Source organism: Mastomys coucha, unplaced genomic scaffold, assembly GCF_008632895.1.
Source record: "Mastomys coucha isolate ucsf_1 unplaced genomic scaffold, UCSF_Mcou_1 pScaffold9, whole genome shotgun sequence".
Lineage (NCBI taxonomy): Eukaryota > Metazoa > Chordata > Mammalia > Rodentia > Muridae > Mastomys > Mastomys coucha.
Window position 1 is genome coordinate 41602133 of NW_022196915.1, and position 27122 is coordinate 41629254.

General features: G+C 49.5%; 3 protein-coding genes and 2 long non-coding RNA genes across 11 annotated transcripts in view; 3 read left to right on the forward strand and 2 right to left on the reverse strand.

The window, feature by feature from the left end:
- The window catches only part of Zfhx2 (zinc finger homeobox 2), a 30535-nt gene extending 18007 nt beyond the window's left edge, over positions 1–12528 (reverse strand). For all 3 annotated transcript variants that reach the window (XM_031362877.1, XM_031362878.1, XM_031362879.1), the window contains exon 1: positions 12106–12528. The gene's annotated coding sequence lies outside the window, so the exon portion shown is untranslated. The remainder of the gene's footprint in view (positions 1–12105) is intronic.
- On the forward strand, positions 8614–10687 carry LOC116085346. Its single transcript, XR_004116507.1, has 2 exons — positions 8614–9751; positions 10230–10687. It is a non-coding gene; the product is annotated as an uncharacterized LOC116085346 (long non-coding RNA).
- Positions 12529–14987: 2459 nt separating the features above from the next.
- Thtpa (thiamine triphosphatase) lies at positions 14988–18824 on the forward strand. Of its 2 annotated transcripts, none has more exons than XM_031362886.1 (2): positions 14988–16152; positions 17217–18824. In XM_031362886.1, exons 1-2 carry the CDS (start codon positions 15606–15608, stop codon positions 17342–17344), a joined length of 675 nt encoding a protein of 224 aa, XP_031218746.1. In that variant the 5' UTR covers positions 14988–15605; the 3' UTR covers positions 17345–18824. The 2 variants fall into 2 exon arrangements, with proteins under 2 accessions (XP_031218746.1, XP_031218747.1); XM_031362887.1 differs by having other exon boundaries at positions 14988–16207; positions 17217–17312.
- A 1-nt stretch (position 18825) lies between these two features.
- On the reverse strand, positions 18826–27037 carry Ap1g2 (adaptor related protein complex 1 subunit gamma 2). Of its 4 annotated transcripts, none has more exons than XM_031362881.1 (22): positions 26820–27037; positions 26238–26442; positions 25640–25764; positions 25359–25500; positions 25155–25251; positions 24912–24988; positions 24693–24788; positions 23761–23841; positions 23357–23455; positions 23031–23086; positions 22752–22865; positions 22437–22577; positions 22301–22355; positions 22104–22226; positions 21394–21483; positions 21191–21318; positions 20864–20968; positions 20494–20620; positions 20274–20412; positions 19538–19701; positions 19097–19195; positions 18826–19017 (listed from the first exon to the last, which is right to left on the reverse strand). In XM_031362881.1, exons 2-22 carry the CDS (start codon positions 26439–26441, stop codon positions 18916–18918), a joined length of 2364 nt encoding a protein of 787 aa, XP_031218741.1. In that variant the 5' UTR covers position 26442; positions 26820–27037; the 3' UTR covers positions 18826–18915. The 4 variants fall into 4 exon arrangements, 3 of the variants coding, with proteins under 3 accessions (XP_031218741.1, XP_031218742.1, XP_031218743.1); XR_004116506.1 differs by having other exon boundaries at positions 19008–19017; positions 19512–19701; XM_031362882.1 differs by lacking the exons at positions 24912–24988; positions 25640–25764; positions 26238–26442; positions 26820–27037 and having other exon boundaries at positions 25359–25379.
- On the forward strand, positions 18892–19302 carry LOC116085347. Its single transcript, XR_004116508.1, has 2 exons — positions 18892–18988; positions 19082–19302. It is a non-coding gene; the product is annotated as an uncharacterized LOC116085347 (long non-coding RNA).
- Positions 27038–27122: the final 85 nt, after the last annotated feature.

A 27122-nucleotide genomic window follows, 5' to 3' on the forward strand; every position in this document is an offset into this window, starting at 1 on the left:
TGCTTCCCCAGCTCACACTCAGGCTAGGGAAGCAGCTAATACTGAGCCCAAACTCGTAGGGCCTCTCCCTGAATTTACTTTGTAATAGATTCCTTTTTTGTGTGTGGTTGTAGGGACTGAATCTAGGGTCTCAAGAGACAATTGCTTTCCCACTGAGCTACATAGGCAGACCTTTTATTTTAAAGATTTGTTTTTATTATTTTAATTGTGTGTGTGTGTGTGTGTGTGTGTGTGTGTGTACACCTATGTGTGTGCGCCGGCAGGTACTGGTGAAGGTCAAAGGCATCTGATTCACTTTGGATCTGGAGTTACAGGCCGTTGTGAATCACTGGACTGAATCGCTGGAAACGGGGTTCTTGGCAAGAGCAGTAAGTGATCTCAATGACTCAGCCATCTCCCCCTATCCCCCCCTTTTCTCCCTGAGACACAGTCTCATCATATAGCCCTGGTAAGTCTAAAACTCTCTCTGAAGACCAGGTTTGTCCTTGAACTCACAGTGATCCTCCTGCCTCGGCAGCCCAAGTACTGGAATTAAAGGTGTGTACTACCATATCCAAACAGTCCTTTGATTTTACATTCTTTTTAAAGAAAATATCAATCTTCTAAAAATATTTATTTACTGTGTGTGTGGAGTACACAGGCACCCAGGGCGGGTCAACATGCTTGGTGACAGGTGACTCTGTGCACTGAACCACACTACTTGCTAGTCCCTCTAGTGTTTTGAGATGGGATCTGACTAAGCTGCTTAGGATGGCCTTGAACTCTGGAGCCCAAGCAAGCCAAAACCTGTGCTACTCCTACTTTAGCCTCCCAAGTATCGAAGATGACAGGCCAGTGACCTTATGCCCGGATTCCCTTACATTTAAAATAATTTCTCTCTCTTTAAATCTTACCATGAGTTTAAAAGGGAAAATTGCAACGCACTATCCCAGAGTCCCTTTTGATTCTACCTTTCCTACTGACCTCTCCATCCTCATGAATATTTAGGAAGTGCTTACTTTGTGTAAGATTAATTTTGTTCTGCAAGAGAGGGAAAAGTGAGTGCCGAGGAAAGTGAAATAAGCAAGCAGAAGAAATGCCACAGAGGACAAAGAGAGAGACAGTTAAAGCTGAGAAAGAGGCCCAGGAGTAAGGAGGAGCCGGCAAAGTATCATGATTTGCATATGTAAATACTGCAGTCTTTCAGGCTGGGTGGTGCGATGTCCCTAGAGAGGAAGGCTACCAGGAGGCTATTCTATACCTTGCAAGACGATTAAGGTGGACTTGAGGGGACCTGGTAGTAGGTGAGGAGGGAAAGGGAAGACTCAAGAGGAAGACAGAGGTGGGTGGTAAGGAGCTGGGTGAAGCCATACATATTAACATGGTCATAGTTTCTAGGCATGTTCACTGCTGGTAGAGGTGGGTGTCAGAAGAGAGTCCTGCCCCAGCATTTCATTTGATGACTAGACATTAGATGTCCTAGGGTCGTAGCATAAGATTGCTTTGGTTAAACAGGGCTGTTTAATCATTTAAAAAAAAAACTATTCTGTATATGTGTATGTCAGTGTGAGGTTGCTTGAGGGAGCCCGAAGAGGGGATATCAGACTCCCCCCAGGAGCTGTAGATCTAGGCAGTTGTAAGTTGCCCAGTGCAGGCCCCTAGGAACTGAACTCTGGAAGAACAGCAACACTACTAACTGCTCAGGCATCTCTCGAATCTCTGTGAGACTCAGAGCTCAGGGCAGCCTATGTTCCACACGCCTTGGGTTTGGATGGTTGCTTGAAGCCAGCTCAGAACCTTTCTTTTGTAGGAGCACTTGGAAGCAAAGGGGCAGAGGCTGGTGCCCTTAAATCTGGACTCACCATCTTATTTGATCCAGGCACAGGCCATCTCTGGAAGATTCTCTGAGTTCAGAAAAATACCACAGTAAGTAAGGTCTGTTATGTGTTCCTGGTTCTCCAATTTGATGTGAGCGTCTGCGATGTAATGATGTCATTTTAATACTATGTAGCAGTCTCACCTATAATCCCAGCTACTGGGAGACTGAGACTATAAGCTTGAGAAGGTCTGGGCTACAGACTGTTATTTTAAGATGCCTAGCTTGGTGGTATACGCATGTAAGCCCAGCACTCAGGAGATGGCAACAAAAGAACCAGGAGTTCAAAGCCAACCTTGGCTATACAGAGTTACATAGGGGCCTGGCTTATAGCTCAGTAGTAAAAACATTTGCCTAGCATGTATGAAGCCCGGTTCAATCCTAAATACTACTAAATAAACAAACAGATGAAGAAATAAATCATATTACCACAATGACTGCAGTTTGAACATCTCTATTCTAAAAACCCAAAGTATGGGCTAGGTGTCTATTGTAGTGGAGTGCTCACCTCACACGCATGACGCCTTGGGTTAATATTCAGCACTGAGAGGCATAAACAAACCCTCCCAGGCTTGGTGGCCCATGCTCATAACCTCAGCATTCAGGAGGAGCAGGACTGCCGTGAGTTGAGGACACCCTGAGTTAGATAGTGGGTGTAAGCTAGCCTGGGCTACAGAGTGGTAGGACTTGTCTCAAACAAAGAAATAAAAAAAAAAAAAAGAAAGAGAAAGTCCAAAATGTTTTAAAATTAATTTTGAGCAGCAATCTGATCCTAGTACTTTATACATGATTTATACTATGTCCATGAGTCATAGACATAACACAGGTACACTCAAATATTGTAGAAGACTCCCCGTTTCCTTCGGGGGGCTGCAGAGATGGCAAAATGATTAAGAATACTTGCTGTCCTTCCAGAGGGTCCCAGCATCCACATGGCTGGTACAATCCTCTATAACTAGCTCCAGGGAACCCAACACAAGTGTCCCACATAGACACAGAGGCGGGGCGGATCTCTAGGAGTTCAGGGATAGCCTGGTTTAGGCAAGCCAGGGTTACATAAGTGAGACCGGTCTAGAAAAACAAAACAAACTTCTAAAAACTAAAAAAAAAACAAAAATCCCCTGGCTATAATGTCAGGCAATTAGACAGGCATAAGCAGGCGAACAGGCCTGGAGGTCTTTGAAGATGGACTCCATCTCTATTACCTTATGAAAGGGTGGGAACATCACTTTGCTAAGGGCCATACTGAGGAAAGCTAATTCTTCCTGTTCAGAGGCATGGAGTCTGAGTTCTTCTCTGGCCCTGGGTGGAGAGGAAACGTTCTGGCTTGCCTTAAATATTAGGACATCACACACAACTGCCCTCTCCCTTTACAGTCAATCCAACTTAGCCTGCTAGTCGCCTGGCCAGGATACATCTCCCAACCCCCTTAGGAAAGCTGATTCACCTGAAGACAAGTGAAGAAAATGTGAAGAATAACTACCCCTTCAATGAGCTAGCGTACTCCTTAGGTCTCAGAAGCCCCTCTGTAGTGCAGTTGCTTGGAGGTTCATGGCTAATCTGCCTGTGTTCCTTCCTGAGTTCTGACTCAAAAGTCTAACTTTTTCTTTTCTCCTTCCAATCTTTTCTTGGACACTTGCCAGGATGCTAAGCATGCGTGCTCTAGCTCCCTGGGCTCTCCGGCTGATTTCTCTGAAGTCCTCTAACATCTGCGCCTTCTTGCAGACCTATGGCTGATCTATGTAACTCAAAACGCACAGTTTTCTCTCTTTCTCAACTTTCTCTTAAAGCTACCCGGATTTTCAATTTGCCTGTCTTGTCATTTTCTCATATTTTAATGAAATGGCCCTCGAGCTTCTTTTTAAGGCCATTTAAAATTTTTTTTTTCTCGAAGCTGTTTGCTTTTTTTTTTTTTTTTTCTCTTTTTTGGTTTTTCAAGACAGGGTTTTTCTCTGTATAGCCCTGGCTGTCCTGGAACTCACTCTGTAGACCAGGCTGGCCTCCAACTCAGAAATCCGTCTACCTCTGCCTCCCAAGTGTTGGGACTAAAGGTGTGTGCCACCACCGCCCAGCAAAGATTTATTTATTTATTATATGTTAGTACACTGTAGCTGTCTTCAGACACACCAGAAGAGGGCATCAGATCTCATTACAGATGGTTGTGAGCCACCATGTGGTTGCTGGGATTTGAACTCAGGACCTTTGGAAGAGCAGTCAGTGCTCTTAACCGCTGAGCCATCTCTCCAGCCCCCTTTTTTTCTCAAAGACAGAATCTCACTATGTAGATCTGGTTGACCTGGAACTCCAAATGTAGACCAGGCTGGCCTTGAATTCATGAGCTCCAGTCTGCCTCTGCCTCCTGAGGGCTGGGATTAAAAGGCATGTGCCAACATAACTTGGCTTTGTTTTTAAATTCTCCTTCCAATAAAACTAAGAACCCATAAAAAAGGAATCAATTCCCCAGTAATACATGTTTATAGGATATATATGAAACATGATTTTCATGTTTAGACTGGGGGTCTCTAAGTTATCTACTGTGCACTTTGTATGTCTCTGATTCTCTTGCACTGGGGACAGAAGATACTCAGCCTGTAGCTAAAGCAATCACAATGGCTCAGTGGGTAATGGCACTTGGCTGCCAAGCCTGATGTTTGGGTTTGATCCTTGGTCCCCACATGGTGTGAAGGGAGAACAGACGATTTCTTTTTTCTTTCTTTCTTCTTTCTTTCTCCTTTCCTTTCTTTCTTTTCTTTCTTTTTTTTTTAAATTTTTAAATTTTTTTTTTATTTTTCAAGACAGGGTTTCTCTGTATAGAACTAGCTGTCCCGGAACTCACTCTGTAGACCAGGCTGGCCTCGAACTCAGAAATCCGCCTGCCTCTGCCTCCCAAGTGCTGGGATTAAAGGCATGCACCACCACTGCCCAGCTGAGAACAGACAATTTCTGTGTGTGACTGTATGTACTCCCTTGTGTGTTCACATATACAAATTTAATATATGCCTATAAACATAAATTATAAACATATATTTTATATACATATATATTAATCCTAGCACTAGGGAGGCAGAGGCAGGTGTATCACTGAGTTTGAAGCCTGTCAGAATTACGTAGTAAGGCCCTGTTTCAATGGCAATAATGATAGTAATAATAAGTAGTAAGGTAGGATGAGCCTGGAACTTGGGCACCCTGCCACAGGGCTCCTGCTCTTGCCAGGCACGCAGCTTGAAGTGTTCTGCTGCCCTTGTGTGTGCGCTGCTGTGCTCCTCTTTGAGCTTGAAGGTGCAGAGGAGTTGGAGGCTGGGTAGGGCTATTTGAAGGATAATGTGTGTGCCTATGTCTCTTAATGTTCGGAGTTGGAGAGATGGTTCATCAGGTAAAGATGTTTGTGCTACAGGTTGGACAGTCTGAGTTTGATCCTGAGAACCTACGTAAAGATGGAGGGAGGGAACCAACTCCACAGAGTTGACCTCTGACCTCCATACACACATAATAAAAGATAATTTTTAAAAAAGCTAACAGTCTGCATGTGTATCTATAAGTCTGATGTTACTTAAATATGAAACGAAACAGAAAACAGACTTGGGGCTGGAAGTATAGGAGTAGCAATCCCTCAGCCTCTGCAGTCAGAGGGGCCCAGTGTCGGATTCTGGTTCTGTTCCGTAAATATGTAGAGGAGCTGTGCGGTTTAGAGCCTCTGCTCAGGTCTTCTCACGCGTTGCAAAGAACAGGAAGTGGTATGTCATAGAGTTTTGCCCCTCTTTCCCCTTCTAGCCTAATACTCTGGATGTGATGAGTCAATAAAATAAGGACCACTTTCTATTCGAGTGCCTTATTTCCATTCCCACGCCTTATTTCCTGAAGGGGGATATTTGAAATCTATCTCTTTGGGGGCTAGTGAATATGTTCACCTCGGGCAGGCATGCTCTAGGGTCCTGGGCCGACACCTATGTTTGCCCTAGCTTTCCATTCTGCATCATGTAGCACGCTGCAGTGGGCCTGCTAGTGCTTGGTGGCCGGCTGGCTCAGAGTGTTTGGGGTGGTGGTAATTACTAGGATGGCCCATCCCTAATGAGTGTGATCTCGTTACACTCTTGCTGCTTCTAATGGCGCTAACCTCATTTCACAGCCATTAGCGATGGAGATAAGGCCCCGCCCACAGGCCCCACCAGCTGCAGCTCTCATAGCTTTGGCCACGTTCTTCCCCACTGCTCGCCATTATAGTTCACCTCTCCGGCTCCCTCTTTTTTTCCCCTGCTTTCCTCTGGGCTTCTCTTTCCTGGTCCCCATTGTTCTTCTCAATGTTCACCCCTCTCCTCTCTTCTGTCTCCTTGCCTCCATCTCTGGACTGCCTAACATTCGTCCTCCTCCACAAGATGTCTGTCCTCCAGGCTTCCTTCTCTCTATCTTCTTGGGCACCCTTCCCCTGCCCTTCACCTCTGCTGTCCTTCCCCTCCCCCACACTGCCCTGTCTGGCCAGAGGACAGATCTCCAGGGGAAACCAGCAAAGGCAAACAAAATGCAGCGACTTCATTATATTGGTTAATTTGCCACTTCAGTTCCTCCCATAAGGGTCATAACCAGCAAGGCTTGAACTCAGGACTGACCTAGCACTGAGTTAAGGCCTCTCCTCTCTACTCTCCAGTGCCCTATGCCCCTAAAGCACCAGGATGCACCTCTGGCCTTTCAGAAAATACAGAATTTGAAGAAGCCAGGGGTGGAAGAAGGGTTCCCATGGCACACACAGGCCAGTTTTCTAAACACAGGATGGAGGCAGCAATGGATGGAAGAGGCCTGTGGGTGGAGAGAGGAGCCTGGAGCTTGAGGGTTAGAAGAAGAGAGGGGCAGAGGGCCTTTGGCTTGGGTAGCCAACAAAGCAAGGAATGAAAATTTTGAGTATGGAAAAATTTACTCTATTTTTTTTCCTCCAAGGAAACAGTCCAATCATCTGCCTTCCTTCATTAAGAAGCCAAGTGACTGGCAACTGACTCTTGACCTTCCGCTTAAACCGAATCCCAAGGGGAGAGGGTAAGAGTAGTTAGCTGTGACTGGAGGCTGCAGAGGCGAAATGTCTACACTTAAACGTTTATGGCCCACATCCATCCTGCCCCATCAGCTTGGCACCTCAGCATGCTACAAACCCTACATGCATATACCCTGTCCTACACTGGGGCTTCACACACCCCAGGCAGTTATGGTCTCCTAAGCATATATCGCATACGTAATTCTGGTGGATGTCTCTACTGCAGATTCCGAGGCCTGAACCTTAGCTCTGAAATTATCCTGTGTTCTTGCCCAGACACAGGGGGGAATCTCCAGTTCTCTCACCGGACTTCTGGAGGGGAAAAGAAAATGTGCTGAGCTGCCCTGGGAGGAAACAGAAACCAGACATAATGCTACATGCCTGTGATCCCTCATTTGGGAGGGAGAGGCAAGAAAGGATCAGGAGTTCAAGACCAACCTTTGATATGTAGTGAGTCTGAGGCCTGGGCTACATGAGACCCTCCCCTCTACCCACCCCCAAAGATAAAAACTTAAAAAGAATGTCCTTTCAGCATTCAGGAGGTAGAGGCAGAGGCAGAGGCAGAGGCAGAAGAGAATCACTGTCAGTAAAGGCTAGCCTGGTCTTTGTAGCAAGTTCCAGGCTAGCCTCTATATAGTAGAATCTTGTCTCAAAAACAGACTTCCCTATACCACTATTCCCTAACCACCATTAAAACTTAACACAGTAGGTCCACCATCTGGACAATGTCTCCAAATCTTTTACCCCTGCCTCCCCAACTAGGGGTGGGTGGAAAAGAGATAGGCAGAGCCATTAGTTCACTAAGCTTTCCCAGGGAGCAAAGTGGTACTGGAAAAGCGGGTGGTAGGATGCCTGAAGCTTAGTGTGAGGAGCCTGAGAAGAAAGATGGAAAAATCAATGAAATGAGTTTCTAACAGTGAGGTAAAGGACCGCCGTGTCGACAGCTTGTCACCTGCTGCAAAATATGAGCTGCCCAAGTCAGTGGCGGCTGCTGACAGTACACATAGCTGCCACTGTCTTCTCCCTCCACACCCTTCTGATGCTAGGACTTCATTATAAGCCAGCTTCGCCCCAGAGCTCCTTTCCGATCTCTCTCTCCCCTGTCTTTTCTTGCTAGTTTTCTTAACTCATTAGAGTCTTTTGATTCTTTATTGCAAGATCAGACCAGGCCATAAGCCCTGGTCAGCACACCTTTCTCCTCTGAGGTTTATTTCTGCAGATTTGCTCTGAGACTCAGGGTGAGCTCTCTCTCTCTCTCTCTCTCTCTCTCTCTCTCTCTCTCTCTCCCCCCCCCCCTTTCCAACAGTGGGCAGTCAGATGTGAAGGTCATTTCTAACAGGGTTGTTTACACCACGGTTTGGGCAGCAGCTAACTCCTATCTCTTGTCCTGTGACCCACTCAGCCAAGGCTCATGTCACTGTGATCACTTTGAGACAGGTGTTTAGGATGGGTCTCATGTTCATTTATGAACTTTGGTGGTCATTGTGGATACACGTCTGCACACATCTGCACACCTGTGTACGAGTACAGCGGATTCAGCTTTAGCTTCATGATAGGGAACGGGGTTTGCCTGCTCTTTGGAAACCCTGGACCTTTTCTGGAATCTGCCTCTTCGTCCTCTGTGTCTTCCCTAGGCTCCTAGCATGGTCCATTCACGTTATCCTCATGTTATTCCAGGTCCACCCTTAGGATCAGCCTTTCTACCTCCAGCCCCGCCACCCCCAGCACTGTCTCTCTTCTCTGCCCCCAGGTCTGATGGGCTTTCCACCCTGTTTCTGATTTCCTAATGTTATTATGTACACAGACAGGTCTGGGAGATAGGATGAGAGTTGGGATAACTTTCAGACTCTGAGCATCTGCTCAACAGGTATGCATAAAACCTGTTCTGTGTGACAGACACTCTGAGGTGTTACAAAACAATTAGAAATAGAGGCAGATATGGTGGCTCAGACCTAAAGTTCTAGAACTCAAGACTGAAGCAGGAGGATCTCAAGTTCTGGGCCAGCCTGGGCTACAGAGACCTGTCTCAACCCCCAGCTCACTGTTCCCGAAAAAAAGAAACTCCATGAAAGCACCTCCGGCTCAGAACGTAACTGACCAGCCCTGTATCTTCCACATATGCCTTGATCCTTTAAAATATAGGGACCCTTTCCCCTCCCTTATTTTAGCCGAGTATTACTGTGCCCTCTGGCATTTCAAAACTCTCCTTCTGTTCAGGCATCTGTTTACACTCTGCCACTTCTCTTCTGGATTTCCAGCTTTGGCATTCACTCCTAAATCAGCCTCTTGGGCTGCTTTCGACAGCTCTCTCCTCAGCTCACAAAGCCTGCTCCTTTCCTGCTCCTCGATGTCATTTTTAACTCTCTTCTCTTTCTTCTTCTTTTTTTGCATGCCTTTCTATCCTACCATCCCAACCTTACTGCCTACTGCCTCCTGAGGTCACTTCCTCTTGCTTTTGTTAGGTTTTGACAAGCCTATGACACTCACAAAGTAGTCTGTGACAATTGTCCCGAGCTAAGAATAGCTTCAGAGAAGCAGAGTCACTACCAGAGACAGGAGTCCTACAGATATGACTCCATCCAGAACCCTATCCCACATGTGACGCAGAGGGGCAAGTTGTTCCTGTATGGGTCTCAATATGGTAATGCCAGCTGCTTCTGACATCATGGAGGAGGGACCCTGTCAGGTTGCCAAGGCAACCAAGCAATTTATGACATCAGAGGCTTGAAGTGTTTGGTTCTCTGGAGGGGTGGGAGGTGCTGGGAAGATTCAAGTTCCTGTCAGTTGCAGTAAATGGGAATTATACTTTTTCATCTCTTTTCTGTGTTCTCCTGGCTTGGCAGTAAAACAGGAAGAGGCTGACAGAATGAACGCTGGTGAGAGTCTCTTCCTTCTCCATCTCTGCAATTTCTTTCCTCATAAGCATCTCTCTGAGGGCCCAGTGGTAGTCTGCCAGGCCATTTTTTCCAAATTGCTCACCCCCTGCAGTGCTAGCTCTCTGCCTGTGTGTCCCCTCACACTAGAGGCGTCTGTTTCCTTTGATGCCTCACTCTTTCCTCTTCTCCCTTTCCAGGGCTCTCTGGCTCTGATCTGCTCCAGCACTCCTGCCTGCCTTCACTGTCCAAACCTTCTTTGTACCATACCCTCTCCCACCTCATCTTACTCCTCGGTCCATCCCTTCCCCCACGGTATTAACGTCATATTGCTTTTGTTGACCCCTCCTCAGGGATACTCTCTCATCTCTCTCTCCTCCTGTACAGCTATTAACTCATATTTATTTAATTATTTCATTTGCTCAATTTTTCATTAATCGCTTCTTGGTTCCTCCCCTTCCCTACTCTTCCTTCTGCATAGATTTTCACCGTTTCCTTTGGCCAGACATTTCTTTAACTCGTGTGTTTACTGAACCTGGTTTCTCCTTCCATCATCGGCCTCATCTTTTTATCCGTCTAAGCTCCTGTGGTCTGGAAAAACAATGATGGATTTAAACCCACGATAAACTCTCCAATCCATTATCCACCTTTACCATTCTTTAGATGGAATGAGCACGGCCCTCGCACAAGATAGGTTTTCTGAGAATAATAAAACCTGTCTCATAAAGAATGTTGCTGAATCCAAAGAGAAAAATACCAGGATCCCAGAAGGAAAATGAGCTAAAAAGTGAAGAAAAAGCCACGGGGCTACCAGGTAGGGTGGAGCTCAGAGTCCTAGAGAATATCCCCTTTCAGAATTAAAGTTGACAGTTAGCTATGGCACTGACAGGTGAAGGAGTTGTATGACCCTGGAAGATCATTAAATTGATTTCTTAGCCTGTTTATGTGCCTTCACAAAACATAACCCGTACCTCTCTCCCAGCCCTTTGCTTGTGACATCTTCTCCTAGGGTTAAAATGCTGGATGATGGGATAAGGGATAAACAAACAAACAAACCAAACCCCCAACAACTTTGGTTGACCAAGGAGAAAAGGAAACAAAGATGGAGAATATGCAAGGGAGCTCATCAGATAAAAGGATATGGAAACAGGTGAAATAAACTGGTGAAATAATAAATGTATATACAATGGTAGAGTGGGGGAAGGGAGGAAAATTAAGTCAGCGTGGATGTGGTGGAAAGCCCCTGGAAAAGCAGAGGACACACTGGAGACCCAAAGGCACATGGCAAACGAGGGGATCAACAATGTCAGAAGTTCCAAGGCTTCCCTGCCAAAGGTGGACATCAGGCTGTTGTGCCCATGTTGAAAGGGCACTGGGGTCTTCAGGGGTAAGCACATCAGCTCCATCCCCCTTACTTCTCAGGCCCCCTGACCGAAGACTACCACAATCGTGGCTGATAAGCAAACTCCAAAGTAGCTGAAAGGGCCACAGTTGTACAGACAGACCCTGAAGAAGAGCAGTGGATGGTCAAACAGTCTAGGTGTGACACACAGGGACTGGGGTACGCGGAAAGGATCACTCGATTGAGAAGTGTCACTGTCACAGAACTGGATATAGATGGGGTGGGGAGCCAAGTGAAAAATGGCACAACCACAGATCAGTGGGGGCGCAGGCACAGTGAGAAGCGTGGTCCAGAGCTCAAAAAATGAGAGCGGATGGAGAGTCGGGGTGGCAGGAGAAGCAGGCAGGCATGCTTCGCCGCCAATGGGGCTCCCCTCACCTACTTCAGGCAAAAATGAACATTAAAGATATCCACTCCCCCTCCCACACAGCACCCCGGCGCGCTAGCCCATCCATCAGCCCTTCCGCCCGGGTTTCTCCCCCATCTCGCAGCCAGCTGAGATCCTATGCGCTGCAGGCCCCTCCAGGCTGATAGCTCAGAGCCCTCGCACTCACCCGGCCTCCCTTTCCCTCCAGGAACCCCGCTCCCGGTAGAGCTCGGCGCGGTACGTCTAGGCTCTCGCTGCCCTCTGTCCGGCTAGCTCTATCTTTCCCTTCTCCGTTTCTCCACCTCTGCCTCTCTTCCCCATTCCCACTCGCGCGCCCTTTTGCCCCAATACTCCTGTCCCCTTCTCCCCGGCTGTCTGTCCGTCCGAGTCCCCTCCCCCAGCCTCTTCCCGTCCCTCTCCGTCCCCTCCAGTAGCAGTCTCCCAGCGCCTCCTCTCCGATCTCGAGATTCGGAAGAGCATGGAAGGGAAGGAGAGTGATAGGCAGAGAAGAGGGGGGAAAAAAGAAAAAAAGAAAAAAGAAAAAAAAAAAAACAACAACCCAGTAGCATCGGAAATCGATGCACTTACACCTCAGCTGGAAGCAGGGACGGGAGTCGAACCGCGGCCGCCAAGCAGCGCGAGGCGGGGAGGGGAGGGGGCGGCTCTTGGAAGGGACTTCTCCGATGTGTTGATTCCTTTTTTGCCCCTCCTCCTCCCTCCCTTCAGCGCTCGCTCCGGGGCGTCAGGGACGGAGATGGAAAAATAAATAAATTCACGGCGGTGAGGGAAGTGAAAGAAAATAATCAATGCTATTTGGCTGCGGCTGAAGTGTTTTCCCGGCTTCGTGAGTGGGTTTCCATTGATTCACCCTGGGCACTGGCTTGCTCCCTGTCTCCTCCTCCTCCTCCTCGCCCTCCTCCTTCAAGCCCTCACTCCTCCGCCTCATTCACTGGCTGGAGCCAAGGCGTCCCACACAATGGAATAATCAATACCCAGGCGCCCGGGGCAGCCCCACTGAGCAGGTGCAGCGACCCGCCCGCCGCAGTGCATGCTGGGAATTGTAGTCTATAGGTCTCCGCCCTCTATAGACAGCTAGCGGAGTCAACCTGTGTCCCAGAACGCAGGGACCTGGGTGGGGGCTAAGATCTAAGGGCGGGGCAGACCGACCATGTCCTCAGGCTTCTTTCTTGACTCAGGCAGTAGGTCTAGCCAATGCCTGCAAAAAAGGACAGGTCCCTTAAAACTCTTGTTCCCTCCTCTTTATCCTGCTTACGGAAGTGTGTTTTATATTTATTTTTGTTTTTCGAGACAGGGTTTCTATGGGTAGCTTTGACTGTCCTAGAACTCATTCTGTAGACTAGATTTCTGCCTCTACTTGCCAGGTGCTGGGGTTGTTTTATGTTAAAATTACTATTGCTTCCCAGAGTCTTCCAGAGGTCCATCTCTATTTCACTCCCTTCTTCTAGCCTTATTGTTTCCCTCCCCCCTTCTGATTACTAGAACATTGTTTCATAGCAATTACCCTGAAGTCTCTCAATGCTGCTGTGTTCTTAACTCTGTTACCATCCCCCTAAGTTGGGTAAGGAGATGGGAGGTTTTGGTTCCTTCTCCTTGACAGCTCATCAGTATTTTATATTCTCATTTTTAAGATTCTAGAGTGGAGCTGCGTGTAGTGGCGCATGCCTTTGACCCGGCACCTGGGAGGCAAAGGCAGGTGGATCTCTGAGTTTGAGGCCAGCCTGGTCTACAGAGTGAGTTCTAGGACAACGAGAGCTACACAGAGAAAGCCTGTCTTAGGAAAAAAAAAAAAAAAGATTGTAAAGCAGAGTTTACAGGACTTCATTTTATAGTAGAGGAAAACAAAGTTTCCCAGGTCAAGATTGCATGGCTAATAAATAGTAGTACTGTGATGCACCTCAGTGGTCTGACTCTAGAGCCCAAACTTGCTATGGCATATTTTCTCTTTTCCTCCTCCTCCTCCTCCTCCTCCTCCTCCTTCTCCTCCTCTTCCTTTTTTTCCGAGACAGGGTTTCTCTGCATAGCCCAAGTGCTGGGATTAAAGGCGTGTGCCACCATTGCCCGGCGTGGCATATTTTCTTACGAAACCAGTACTTTGAGTTTCTACCGTGTAACAGTAAAGTTTGTGACTGGCTCTTCAATCCTCGTGTAACTGAGGCAGGGGAGTAGCATGGCCATGAACGAGGGGTCTACTAAAGGGAACGGATGAGGTTCGGGCTAAGAAGAAGAGCTAGGGTCACGGACTTGTTTCCTCCCCACTCAGATCGTTGGCTTTACTTTTCAGTTTTGTTGAAGCACTGGTGTTTTCTGTGTTCTATAAGATCCAACCCATAGATCAGAAGCAGGAGTTTGTTTAATGCTGTCCCAAGTTCAAAATGCCATGTCTGTAAGTGTCGAGTTTCCATAATGCTCCCTGCCTGTCTCACTCTTGGCCAGTCTGTAGCTCAGGCGCTCCTCAAGCTGTCATCTCTTGCCCCAGCTTCCCCGATGGTGGGAAACCAGGTGCACAGCACTCTGCCTGCCTACTGGGGGCTCGGGGGCTCCTACTCCTGACATAACCACCTAGGGGACGGTTGAACTGAGCCTGGCACTCATGGCTTTTCAACCTGCCATTCAATTGACTTCAAGCCATCGTCAGCTTAGATACTGGCTAGGTGCTGTAGCTAGTTTCTGGGCCTTTACCCAGGCAGTTATTCTCACCTAGGTTTTCAGAAATCCCATCATATTCATTCATTCATTCATTCATTCATTCATTCTCTCATACTTTCTCATGTACCAGTGTTTTGTATGTAGTACAGGAGGATGCCAAAAGAGGGCATAAGAACCCCCTGTAATGGCACTGTATGTCCTGGAAAGGTAATCCCAGAGCTCCGGAAGCACAGAAAGTGCACTTAAGTACACTCAAGCATCCATCACGCCAGCTGTCCCATCACATCTCTAACTCACATTCAAAGCATCACTTCCTCCACTGATACAAAGTTTCCCACTCATCCCCTCTAAAATCCCAGGACAGAGGTAAAGGCATGGTGGCTCACACATGTAACCCAGCGCTCACCCGAAGGGGAATCAGGAGTTCCACGCTATTGGGTTACATGAGATCCTTGTGTCAAAATAGACCCAAAACAAGCAACAAAAGACAAAACAAACAAAACTATAAAAATATTCCAAGTGGCTAAACTGAATTACTCCACTCACGTCCCAGACCATTACCACTGGCCAGCACTAAGTGGGGAGTCATGGTTTGTGTTTCATCAGGTGCATCCACTGTCTACAACAAGAAGGGTTGGGAACTACTCTTCCCATTCGCCACCCGCCAAAGCCTTCCTGTAGAGCTTTAGGTAGAGTCCCGCTGGCTGACAGTTAATTGCATGTTTCTGATCACCATAGTGACGGATGGACAGGAAAGGTGAGGTGGCCCTTTGGAACTACATCTCCCATCATGCATCAGGCCCAGGATGCCAGGTTCACGCTAAGGCTCGAGATCTTGGCCGATGCTCGGGCTCCAGAAAGGATCCAGGATGAACAGCGGCTAAGAGGATGGCCTCGCTCCTCTTGCCAACCGGGTTGGGTCGCACGTAACCTAACAGACCTCTCAGGCCTAGCTTGCCATCGGCACCGCAACACCGGTCTAATATGGCCGCTAGTGCTGGGACCGGACTCACGCGTAAAGAGCCTGGACTAAGGTCCGGAGCCGGAGACCGCTCCCGGCATTCCTCGCGGGTGTAGCGTGGGCACCCTTCCCCCACTTCCGGGTCCCGGGAGAAGGAGACTCTGGGGTTTTGAAGAGTGTCCCGAGGTTCCGCTGTTTGGTGCTAGGCGAAGAATGGCAGGCCATCCTGGGCGGTGAATCACTGGCCGTGGGTAGCAAGGTGTAGAGAGAAGATAGGTCTCATGGTGGGATTTAACTGGAGACCTGTCACCATTGTTGCAGCCTGCAGAGGCCTCGAAGTAGAGCCTTGTGTCACTGAAGCAGAGCTCTGGAACAGTATATATGCATCTTAAATTCATCCAGGACTAGTGGGTCTTTGCTGACTAGTCCTCACACTGAGTACACAGTGAGTTAGGTTAATATGGCCCAGGGCTTGATTGAAGTGGAGCGAAAGTTTGCTCCAGGGCCTGACACGGAGGAAAGGCTGCAGGAGTTGGGGGCCACCCTGGAGCACCGGGTCATCTTCCGAGACAAATACTATGATACCTCTGAGTTAAGCCTTATGCTGTCTGACCACTGGCTGCGACAACGAGAAGGTAGTGGATGGGAACTCAAATGTCCTGGACTAACAGGTGTCTCAGGACCTCACAATGAGTATGTGGAAGTCACATCGGAATCTGCAATTGTGGCCCAGCTCTTTGAACTGCTGGGGTCTGGGGAGCAGGAGACTGCAGGTGTGGCTGCTGTCCTGGGCCCACTGAAGCTGCAGGAAGTAGCTAGTTTTATAACTACACGAAGCTCCTGGAAGCTGGCCTTATCTGGAGCCCATGAACAGGAGCTTCAGCTCACAGTGGACTTGGATTCAACGGACTTCGGCTATGCTGTGGGTGAGGTAGAGGCCATGGTGCATGAGAAGGCTGAAGTACCGGCTGCCCTAGAGAAGATCATCAGTGTCAGTAGCATGCTTGGTGAGGGAGACAGGCCCTTTGGGCTGTCCTTCTTTCTCACTTAACCTCACTGGAGGTACTAAGGCATAGAGGAGTGGAGAGCGAAACCATTTTTGAAAGGGAAATTTTTGTAGTGACTTTCTTGAAAATCTAATTTGTTTATGCTTCTATAAAAGTCATTTCCGATTTTTTAGGAGCTAATTTAGATTTCGTTCTTCCCGGTTCCCAGTCTTCATTCTGGTTATCACTTAATTCTCCTAGTTCTATTTATTAGGTCTCTGCTTTGATCCTTTCCACAAACTTCCATTTCCTTTTTCAACTTCCTACATGGTTATTATTTCCTTGCCTCTTTTCTGTAGTCTTCTGTGTAGCCCAGGTATTACAGGTGGAGATAGCCACACACCCCGCTCCATGCTTTTGGCTTGGAGTAAAGACGAGAGCATGATATTGATATGGGGGTAGTGGTGTACTCTTTGGCAGATATTTCTGTTTCCATGCCTAGCTCTGAAATAGTTCATCTGCACACTTAGAAGGGCTGAGCCTTCTTGGAGACCACCCATGGAGTTTCCAGCTATGGGTCAGCATGCTGCTGTCCATTAGCGACAGCGGCATTAGGCAGTTAGAGACGAGGGTTCTGTGAACGAACGCCACTCCACAGTTCCTGCGTTCCTCTGTTTCCCACAGCACTTGGTTATGTTCTGTACTCCGCTGCATGTGCTCCATTACCAAGCTAATGAGCGTTGGCTTGCCTAGATGGGTTTGAATCTTGATTGGGAGAAAGCGGTAATAAATGAAGTGAGTTGGCTTCCCTGTCTCGGTGGCACAGGATGCGTCTCCACCATTTCTTGTTGCTGGAGGAGAGGCGCTTGCATGGCTTTCCAGTCACAAGACCCGAGTGGATCTTTGCAGGGAGGGTCTCACTTTTGCAGCGAGTGGGCGGGTTGGAGAAGCTGCTCGGATGGCATCTGGATTCTTAGAGTACTGCTTTGCAGACTTTGGAACCCTGGCTGGGTAGGCAGGGAACAGAATGGAAACATGTACGAGGGCTCCCTCTGCTTCCTTCCTCATTGTCCTCTTGCCCGCAGGAGTGCCAGCACAGGAGAAGGCACCTGCCAAGCTCATGGTGTACCTACAGCGCTTCAGGCCTCTGGACTATCAGCGCCTGGTAGCAGCAGACAGTTCCAGTGAGGCCACAGGGGGCTCAGCATCCTGACAAGTGTTCACTTTCTAAAAGGGAAGGTAACTCTGAGGCCGTCATCCACACTGAGCCCCTTCCCTTACAACAGAGCCACTTTTCCCTCCAGCTCTGCCTGGTCCATCGCCCACTCTGAGCTATCCTTCCTGGAGCCCTCCCTCACTGCTTCCCTCATCCGTCAGATGCAATCTGTGGGCCGCCCCTCTCCCCTGGCCGCTAAGCAGCCTCCATTGATTTCCGCTCGTGTTTATAGGATTTCCACTTAGCCGTGATCAGTAGTTAAGCACAGGAAAATCCCTTGCCACCCCCCCTCCCTTGGTCGATGCCATTGATTCTGCCAGAGGCTCTGAAGCCGCCTTACAGCTGAGTTAGAGATGAGGGGAAACAGCAGGGATTTCCCTGCCTTGGGGTGTAGGGAAGAGTAAAGAAGGTGGGGAAATGATCATGAACTCCTTAAGGGATCTAGAAATTCTGGACTTGCTGCTGTGGCTGGAGGGTAGAGTGCCCTGTGTGGCAGTTTAGGGATGCATTTGCTCTCCAACACAGAGAGGGGTAGAAAGAAAATGGTCATTGTTGAGACAGGCTCCTAGGGTTCCAGGAAGTCATACTTCCCATAGAGAAGGCTCCATCCTTGCTCCTACACATTTTTTCTCTCAACTAGGTCAAAAGAGGCCCTTCTTCCCTCCTCACGCTTCATAGACTTTATTTGTTGGGGAGGAGGCAGGCTCTCCATATTGCAGTGACAAATATAGGGTCTGAGTGCCACCTGCTGGTGGCCCTCAGGGCTGTGTCCCAAGCTGAGGGCGCAGAAAGATTTCAGATTAGCTGAGGCAGGTATGAGGCAGGCAAGCCTAGGGAACAGCTTAGCAGCCTGGAACTCCACTTGGTTTGAGCTATGCACGCCTCTCAACTAACTGCCACTTGGATGTTAAGTCCTCAGCTGTATGCGCCATGCACACACATTCTTCTAACGGTGCACCCAGGACCCCAACTGTATTGAAGTAGCACTTACATCCCACTTTAGACAATAAGTAAATCTCTCTTTCCCCAGCAGCCATCAAAAACTCCCCTTTTGTGGACAGTCTTATTTAAACACTTTAGATCATATCCCAAAGTAGGGAGCTAATTAGGCCTAGACTGGTTTTCGGTGCAAGCACACAGTAAGGTAAACTGTGTTCTTTGGGTGAACTTTTAAGAACTCCCTATCGACCTTCCTGTGCCTATGCAGAATGAGTTAGCATATAATTAAAATCAGCTGCATCATGGGAAGGGTCATACACAGTGAGGAAAGGCTTACAGGATCCAAGCCTGTCAATGAAAGCAAGAGAATCACTCAAATTATGCCACTTTGCAGCTAACACCTCCTTTCCCTGAGACTTTATTAAAGGAACACCCGGCAATTACCCTGGGTCCTTTAGACTGTGGTCATTGTCTGTTTGCAGCACATTTCTAATTTGTATGCTCACTTTGTGTTTAAATAAAGTTTCCTTGCTACTTTGCAATTTACATGTGCCTTTATTTCTATTCCTTGAATAAGAAACCAGGAACCTGGAGACATGCAGGCCAGGCCAGAGACTGACCACAGTAAGTTACTGCCACGTCTCCACAGGCAAGTTATCCACCTCAAAGATCTCCTGTACTGGCTGGCCAGAGTGGTTGTAGGTGAGGCGCAGCTTAAGTCGCAAAGGTGCCTAAAAACAGGAAATCAGAGGCCAGGGTCAGGTCTCATATTGCTCCTGTCCCTCTCTCCCACAGGGTCTGACAACTCACCTTGTTAGGATTGAGGATTCTGAAGACCTGGGTGATGGGAAGACCACCCTGAGCTGGAATTGTGTTCCCACTGGGGGCCTGTAACTGCAGCTGGAAACTCTGAACATGGGAGATTTGGGCAGAGCATAAAGGCCTCCGGTTGGGCTCAGGCAATCCTCCATATCCCGTGACTCCCAAACATTTTTGGATAAACACCCCAATAACTCCATTACTCTTTTCCCATTACCCCCTGCCTCCCACCCTCCTCCACAACTTTCTGGCCTTTTCTCCTGCAGTGCCTGTGCCACCTCTGAATCTGCTACATTGTTTCAAATTGGCCTCAAAGTTATTGTGTTACCCCAGATTGGCCTCAAACAGTTAAGTCCCCCTGCCTCAGCTTTCTAAATTCTAGAATTACAGGCTCGAACTATCATACCTGGCTGAACCCCACCATTTTCAAACCTTGGGCACAGCTGCCTGGCAAATGAAGTGGGTAACATCCTCCTTTGAGGAGTTGGTGGTGGTGGCAGTGACTAAGAGCAAAGCAGGGTTTTCCAAGGACCGCATGAAAGAAAGATCCAGCTGTAGACCCCCACGCTCAAATACTCTGACACTGGGGATGGGAGCTGGAGAAGGGAGAGAGGCAGCTCAGTGCATGGGCTTAAGATAGAACACCCATCCACTAATCCAGTAAAAATGGAGTGAGCCAGTCTTGATCCTGCAACTGCCCCAGATCTAATGATAAGGTAGACAAGCTAATGTTTGGGCTGACCATCTAGCTGGGGGAAGGGAAACATTGAAATACAAGATAATCATGGCTTTGATGAACCAAGTTAAATAGGAGAGGGTAGGACAGATGGCATTAACTGAAGAGTGAGCAGTATCGATCGGCTAGTTGTAATCTTTTTGGTGTTGGGTAAAGAACACGAAATGTTAAGGGCTTAAGGTGGAAGACTTTGAGGAATTGAAGAGACCAATAGAGTGGGCAGTGGGAAGTGATAAGGAACAGGCTGGAATAGAAACAGGCCTGCAGACTGGGGTGAGAAATACAAGGGAGATCATTAAAGAGTACCACGATGGGACTGCCATGGACCAAAGCCTTTGCCTACTGAGATGGGTGTCCTCATCCTTGGCTCAGAAAGAGAAATGATTCATTTCCACCCCCTTCTATAATGTTTCTCTCTTTGCTGAGGCCTACCTGGGGGTGGAGGTGCACAGGGCAGGTCAAGGAGGTGAATTAAGGCTTCCCCGGGGGAAGGATCCAGAGGAGGAAGATGCTGAGCATGCCCAGAAGTGTCATCCAGGAGATCAAGCAGATCTAAGAGTTTGGTGGTGGTCTGGGAAGAAGGGCAGGAGGTCACTGCAAGGCGTCAACACCCACATAAATCATCTTTACCCAGGTCCTCCCACCTCCTCACCTGGGGTTCTGTGGGGGCAGGGGCTGTCGCTTCCAAGAGCTGGGCCCCTGCTTGCTTCTTCTTTGCTTCCTCATTAATGGAAGGGTCACTGCGCTCTACGAGAGGCATCTTTTCCAGGATGGCGGCTCTGAAGGGACAGGATGCAAGGGTTCCTGTGTGAAACCCACACTTTCACAGAAGCATTTGGAAAGAGGACCAAGGACACAGAAGGCTGTGGCATGCAGGGCACCATTGGTAGTCTTCTGACAACTGATGAGGATGGGAAACCAGCTTGGCATCAACTATGGATGGATGCCACAAAGAGGGAGGCAATGAAGAGAGCACTGGGAGAGGAGAGTCTGCAGTTCTACCTGCAGGTCTCTGGACACACCTCATGTGGTCGTACTTCTGGAAGAGTGTGTTATATTCCACGGCCCGCTGTTGAAGTTCTATGTCCACGCAGCTCCCGTAGATGGACACCACCTGGCGGATACGACTGGGCCACCATGTGGCATGTGAGAGAGAGGCAATGGCCGTCAGCCTGCTCTTCCACTCCAGGATGAGAAGGGAGGAAGAGACCTCACAGAGTTGGGAGGCACCTGATACATGTGGCTCAAAAGCAGATTCCTAAGGACTAGGAGAGGAGAGGGATGCCCGCCTGGGGACTTAGTAGGCCTGGCAAAGGACATCTTACAAGGGACAGGAGCCCCCTTCTTACTTGTTGTCTCCCCGGAGTCGGGTGCTGAGCTTCATCAAGGCTGTGATGGCGTAGCCCCGAGTAGCTGGCAGGGACATGTGGGACTGCAGCACCTTTTCCAGCAGTGCTAGCACATCCTTTTCTTCCACCTTCAGGTGTGGACAACAGGTCATGTCTGTCCTGAAGAATCCAACCCAGGGTATCTCTCACTCCTCAGGTCTCACCTGAAAAGGCTCCGTCTCCTCACAGTTACCTTCCAGCAGGAGGTCCCCATATTCGCCGATGCACCAGGCTGCCACCTGAACCAGTGGTTGCTGTATGGGAGATGAGACACTGAGGGACTGATTGGGGGTGGGGCGGGGTCCTCGCTTCTAGACCCTACAATGTCCCTTACTGCAGGGCAAAGAAGGTTGGGTTGGCAAGGTAGGGAGGGAAATTTGAGTTTGTTAGTAGGTTCCATCTTAGCATTTTTGGCTACTACTGCCCTCTGGTGGGCAAGTACCAAAACTACATGGCTTGATCACATGATGGAGCCCTGAGAGGCTCTCATAAGAAAACAGGGATGGTTTCTACCTACTCTATTTAAGTTAACAAAGGGAGTTATAATTATCTTAAGGTGGCACCTGTTAATCCACTCGACACTGAAAGTAATAATAGAAAATGACTATATGTGCCAAACTTTAATATATCTCATTTGATCTCGAAGACAGCCCGGGAGGTAGGCATTCTAGAAAGTTGAGGACGTGGAGCTTAAAGAAAATAAAATTATTTATCTGGAGATGCAGCCAGTAGTCACCAGGGGCAGGACAGATGCTTAAGTAAAGATGGGCTTGGTCTCTGGCCATCTTCTGGCAGCTCTGTGTGTAGGGAAAAGCATTTAAATTCTAGAGTCGACAGGGTTGGTCAACTGGACCTGGGGAGACAGGAGTGATACCTGAGAGATATCCTCTGCTAAGGCACTGTAGAGGCGGTGCACAGAATAGGTATGCAGCTCCTCGGCCTCGCCAATCAGCTGGGTCAAGTTGGCCACTGCGTCATCCCTCACATGGGCTCCTGCCTGGAGAGGGGTCCATGTGGCCAAGTCAGAACTCTGCCAACTCCTGCCCAACTCTCTGACTGCCCCCCTCTTACCGTGGTCAGCACGTGTAGGATGGTGTCTATGTGCCACCGCTTGCTGGGAGCAAACCTAGAGGACATGGCTCATCAGTGTTGCCACTGTCCTTCTCCCCAGGCCGCAGCCTCTGACTCCCAGCCATTTGTCACTTACCTCTCCGCAGCCAACAGAATGCCTGAGGCACAATCAGCCCGAAGATCAGGGGGGCAGGACTCCAGAAAGGCCTGCAGCTCCTTCATCATGGCTCGCACATTGGAGCTGTTCACCAGAGCCAGGCTCAGCTCCAGGGCCCGCCTGGAGAGAGAGAGGCATCCATGCAGATAGCCCAGGTTACCCCGTTCTGGCTTTCCTGTTCCCAGGCACCTTTTCCTTTAGTTCTTACGCCAGATGCTCTGAGCTGGTTTGAGTTTCGGCCACCAGGCACTGTGTCCTCTGCCCTGTCCCCTTCTCCCTTCCCCCTCTGCTTACCTGCTAAGGGAGGCGTCCGTTTCCTGCAGACACTCCACCACAGTGGACCGGTGACGTTGCACAGCACTATGGTCAGACTGCACCAGCTGCAGCAATGATGTCAGAGCCACGTACCTGGTCAGCGGAAGAGAGGCCATATCATGCGGGGTCATCTGCCTTGATACCCTGTGTTGCCCTCCCCCCCACCCCCAGTATACCTAAGAGGTAGGTGGATCAGAAGGGAGGAATGTGGAGGGCCAGGTGTCTAGTGGTATAATCTAGCCAGATACTGGCTGTTACCTAATATTCTTGTCATTGTTGAGCAAGAAACGACCAAGAATGTTAACAGCTAGAACCTACGAAGAGAAGAAGGTGGAGACAGTCAGGGAAGAAGCCACTTGTTCAGTGGGATCTCCTCCATGATGGGGGTTAGGGAAAAGCCAGGGACCAGGCCCAGCTGAGTAGGTGGGGCCACAGCTGAGTAGGTAGGACCACAGCTGAGTGGGTGGGGCCACAGCTGAGTAGGTAGGACCACAGCTGAGTGGGTGGGGCCACAGGTGAGTAGGTGGGGCCACAGGTGAGTAGGTGGGGCCACAGCTGAAAAGTTCATGAACATGGAACACTACCCGGAGGCCAGCAGCAGAGTGGATGGCCATGATGGTAAGCACGGTCTCCAACAGGACGGCATTGCCAGCATTTCGGCTGGTGTCTGTATTGGTGGCAACCTGTGCGGATGGAGAAGAGGTTCATCTGCTCAGGGCTCTAGTGATTGCTGGAAGGTGACTCCTGTGCCCTCTGTTTATCCTTCAGTCCCTCACAAGGCTCCCTGAACCACACTAGATGTTAGATGCCTGCCTACACACTACGGCGGCAGCACAATGACAGACTATAGCCACCTTTCATGGAATTCACTGGTTGGGTGGGGGGCAGAAAGGCAACTACATGGTCTCTGCATGGTAAATGGCCATGTGAGGAGTGTCTAGGGCTGATGGACCCTAAGAAACCACAAGGCCTAAGGTGTGCCTCCCACCTGGGCCAGCAAGTCGTTCATGGTCTCGCTACTTTCTTCATGGTTCCGTCCCAGGATCCGAAGTAGGCGGAGTATCTGGACCTGAAAGAGATTGGATCAGAGTGGTTCACTGGGTAGGGTCATAGGCCCGAGGCAAAGAGACAACATTGTAGACAACACTGTAATGGGTCTGACTCCCTTTCACCCCCACAGGTCCCTTGGATGGGAGGAGATCAGAGTTACATAGAATCAGGGGAGTTTAGAACAGGAGGGTTCTTTTTTCTCTGTAACCCTGGCTGTGCTGGAACTCACTCTGTAGACCAGGCCTCTGCCTCATATAATCCACCTGCCTCTGCCACCATGCCTGGCTTTGGAATAGGCTTTTTTTTTTTGTTTTTTTTTTTGTTTTTTTGAGACAGGGTTTCTCTGTGTAGCCCTGGCTGTCCTGGAACTCACTCTGTAGACCAGGCTGGCCTCGAACTCAGAAATCCGCCTGCCTCTGCCTCCCAAGTGCTGGGATTAAAGGCATGTACCACTACTGCCCCGTTAAAAGCTTATTTGTTACTTATTTAATATTTATTTAATGTATATGAGTACACTGTTGCTGTCTTCAGACACACCAGAAGAGGGTGTCAGATCCCATTAGAGATCGTTGTGAGTCGCCATGTGGTTGCTGAGAATTGAACTCAGGACCTCTGGAAGAGCAATCAGTGCTCTTAACCGCTGAGCCATCCATCTCTCCAGCTGGAATAGGCTTTTAATATGGTTACCAAACTGGAGTTTCTGGTATCCACCTTTCATTTCCCCAGTCTTAGGATGACTAGAGTAATCCTGAGTTCACTTCTTTCTCATTCAAGACATGGACTGTGCCAAAATGGGAAGTGACCACTGGCCACGGTCTTCCTGTGACGTCTTCTTTGGTCTGGGAACACAGCAAGTAAAGCTCAGCCCACCTGCAAGAAGGGGTCGCTGACTCCAAAGATGCTGTGCTCTGTGGAGTATCCTGTCGTCACCAGAGTCCGAAGGATCTGTACCAGCTGGGGCACTACCTGGAAGAAGGGCACATCCAGCCTTGTCTGGGTTCTCCCTGTCTTTTCTCAACCATCAGTCCCAATTGTGCGCCCACCATCCACCTCTACCTGCCCCGCGGCCCTGCCCCTTCGCTAGCCCACCTTGCGAAAGTGCCTGAGGGCTGCAGGGTTTCTTTCACAGAGCTCCGTGATCAGCGTGATGGTGCCCAGCAGGATGCCTGGGGTCAGGGTGGGGTAGTGAATGGTGGCCCAGGCCATGGGACAGTCTACTACACGTGTGTTTGTATGTGTGCACCGCCCTTATCCGATGAGCTGCTTCTCCTGATTTGCGTTTCATTTCATAGCCAGACCGGAAGTGGACAGTGGAGATCCCTGGGCCCTTACCATGATGGCGCTCACGAAGTAGTTTGGTACAAGGTGGGAGGAAGATGCTGGAGAGCTCAGGGTCCTTCCGGATCATGTGCACTGCAGTCAGAATAGCCTGCAGGAGTCAAGGGCCTCAGAAGGGGCCACCAAGTTAGAGTCCACACCTCTTCCACACGGCCTGACTGGGAACAAGTTCTGGAGAGGTAATCACCCACATCTCACCTTCTTACGCACATAGGGGCTGGGCTGCAGAAGCAGCTTTTCCACCTCGGTGGCTAGGTCCCGGCACATCTCAGCAGAACCCATGGTACTCAGAGTACACAGGGCCAGGCCTTGAATTGGCTGATTCCCTTGGCTTAGGTCACTGTAAGGTTGGAAGGATGGTCAGTCAAGTCTGAGAAAACCAGTTTGTCCCCGCAGTACTGATAGCAGGCAGCCCTCTGGGATTCTGCAGTTCCCACTCTCCCAGCGCCCTGATTTCAAGTGCCCCAGAACCCTCTCACTTCTTGATGCTGTTGGTAATGAGCAGATGGGCATCGTGCCTCTCATCCAATAGAAGCATGGCCCCAAGGTAGCCCACCCTCTTGTCTGTGAATCTGGGGGAGGCGATCAGTTTCAGGCACTCCATCTATAGGGAAGGAGGCAGACCAGGAGGGGCAGTGTGAAACCACAGGCACTAACTTCCCGGCTACAACCTCCTTCAGGCCAGATCAACTTGTGAGAAATCATATTTCATCACTCTCTCTGCAACCAGAGGCTTAAGTGTTGATTCAGATGACAGCAGGCAGGTTTCAGGGACCTGTGTAGGAGTGGAGGCTGGAAGAGGATGGGGAGGTGCTGAACGGGGCTGACTAAGGAATCACTAGTAGGGTGATGGATAAAAGGCTCAGAAACTATAGGATTTAGCTGGATAGGGTGGGGCATGCCTGAAAATCCCCACACTGAAACAGAGGCAGGGTTTTCTCGAGTTCTAGGCCAGTCGGGGCTAAAGAGAACCTGTTTCGAAACCAAAAACTGGAGAAAAAACGCAGCCTGGCTACAAATACAAAGGGGGCGCACTGGCCAGCTTCCTCAAAATGTGTAGCCATCCCAGGCCAGTACCTGTCCAAAGTGGGCGGGGTAGCCCAACATGTGGACGTAGAGCAGTTTGGCCAGCTGGCGATGCCTCTGCAGGGGATCCCCATCGCGGAAGGAGGCCCGAATTTGGGCGCACTCCTTCTGGATCACCTCCCGTTCCTGGGCCTGCGTCTTGGCCCCGCGAATCTCTTCGATTAGGTCCTGAAGTCTCAACGAAGGCACCACCATCCTGGGGACAGAGCCCGGGAGTTGGAAAGGCTTTATTTAGCACGTTCTAGCTGGTTGGACAGAACTGCCCTGTGCCAAGATCTCTAAGGGACTGCGTCCCACCGCTCCACTAAAACTGTGCCCACTTTCACCTCCCACCTGTACCCGGGAGCCACCCTCCCGCCTCGCAAGGGCATCCCTACTACGCATGCGTCCTGGCTCCACCCTGTGGCAGTTTCTACCGAGCCTGCGCTACAGACTAGTCTATTTCTCGCTCTCCTTCCCGGGCCACTTTCTCCTCTCTAGTTTTCCCCCTGGTTCTCTGCGCTAGTGCCTTCGCGAGATTTCTTGCCCCCATCCCCACTTCAGAAGGCACTAGTTTCCCAGTCCCAAGCTCACCTGGCTTCCGTGTCAACTTTGCTCCTTTACCCCCCCACCCAGCACTTCCTGGTATGGGACAGAGCTGGGGTTGGTGCTCGGTTCGGGCCCTTCCCTCTTCCCCGCCTCTACCACGGGACCCCGCCCCTCTAGGGCCTCACTGCTGAGCCTTCTTGAGATTTCTGACCTCTGGCCTGTCTTTGGAACTTTGGTAAAAGAGCCTAGAATTGTTACAGGATTGTGGCTCCCCCAGGGGCCTCATTTTTCATCCACCCCACCAGGTGACACTCAAAGAGCTTGAGTCAGAAGCCATCGCACCCCAAA

What these genes read in the sequence shown, in the direction of transcription:
- Thtpa (XM_031362886.1), top strand. Translation starts at nt 15,606, where the DNA reads ATGGCCCAGGGCTTGATTGAAGTGGAGCGAAAGTTTGCTCCAGGGCCT. An exon ending in CAGTGTCAGTAGCATGCTTG is followed by an intron (nt 16,153 to 17,216) that starts GTGAGGGAGACA and finishes TCTTGCCCGCAG; the next exon opens with GAGTGCCAGCACAGGAGAAG.
- Ap1g2 (XM_031362881.1), bottom strand. Translation starts at nt 26,441, where the DNA reads ATGGTGGTGCCTTCGTTGAGACTTCAGGACCTAATCGAAGAGATTCGC. An exon ending in GCCCCTATGTGCGTAAGAAG is followed by an intron (nt 25,252 to 25,358) that starts GTGAGATGTGGG and finishes TGACTCCTGCAG; the next exon opens with GCTATTCTGACTGCAGTGCA. An exon ending in AACAATGACAAGAATATTAG is followed by an intron (nt 22,866 to 23,030) that starts GTAACAGCCAGT and finishes TCCGCTGACCAG; the next exon opens with GTACGTGGCTCTGACATCAT.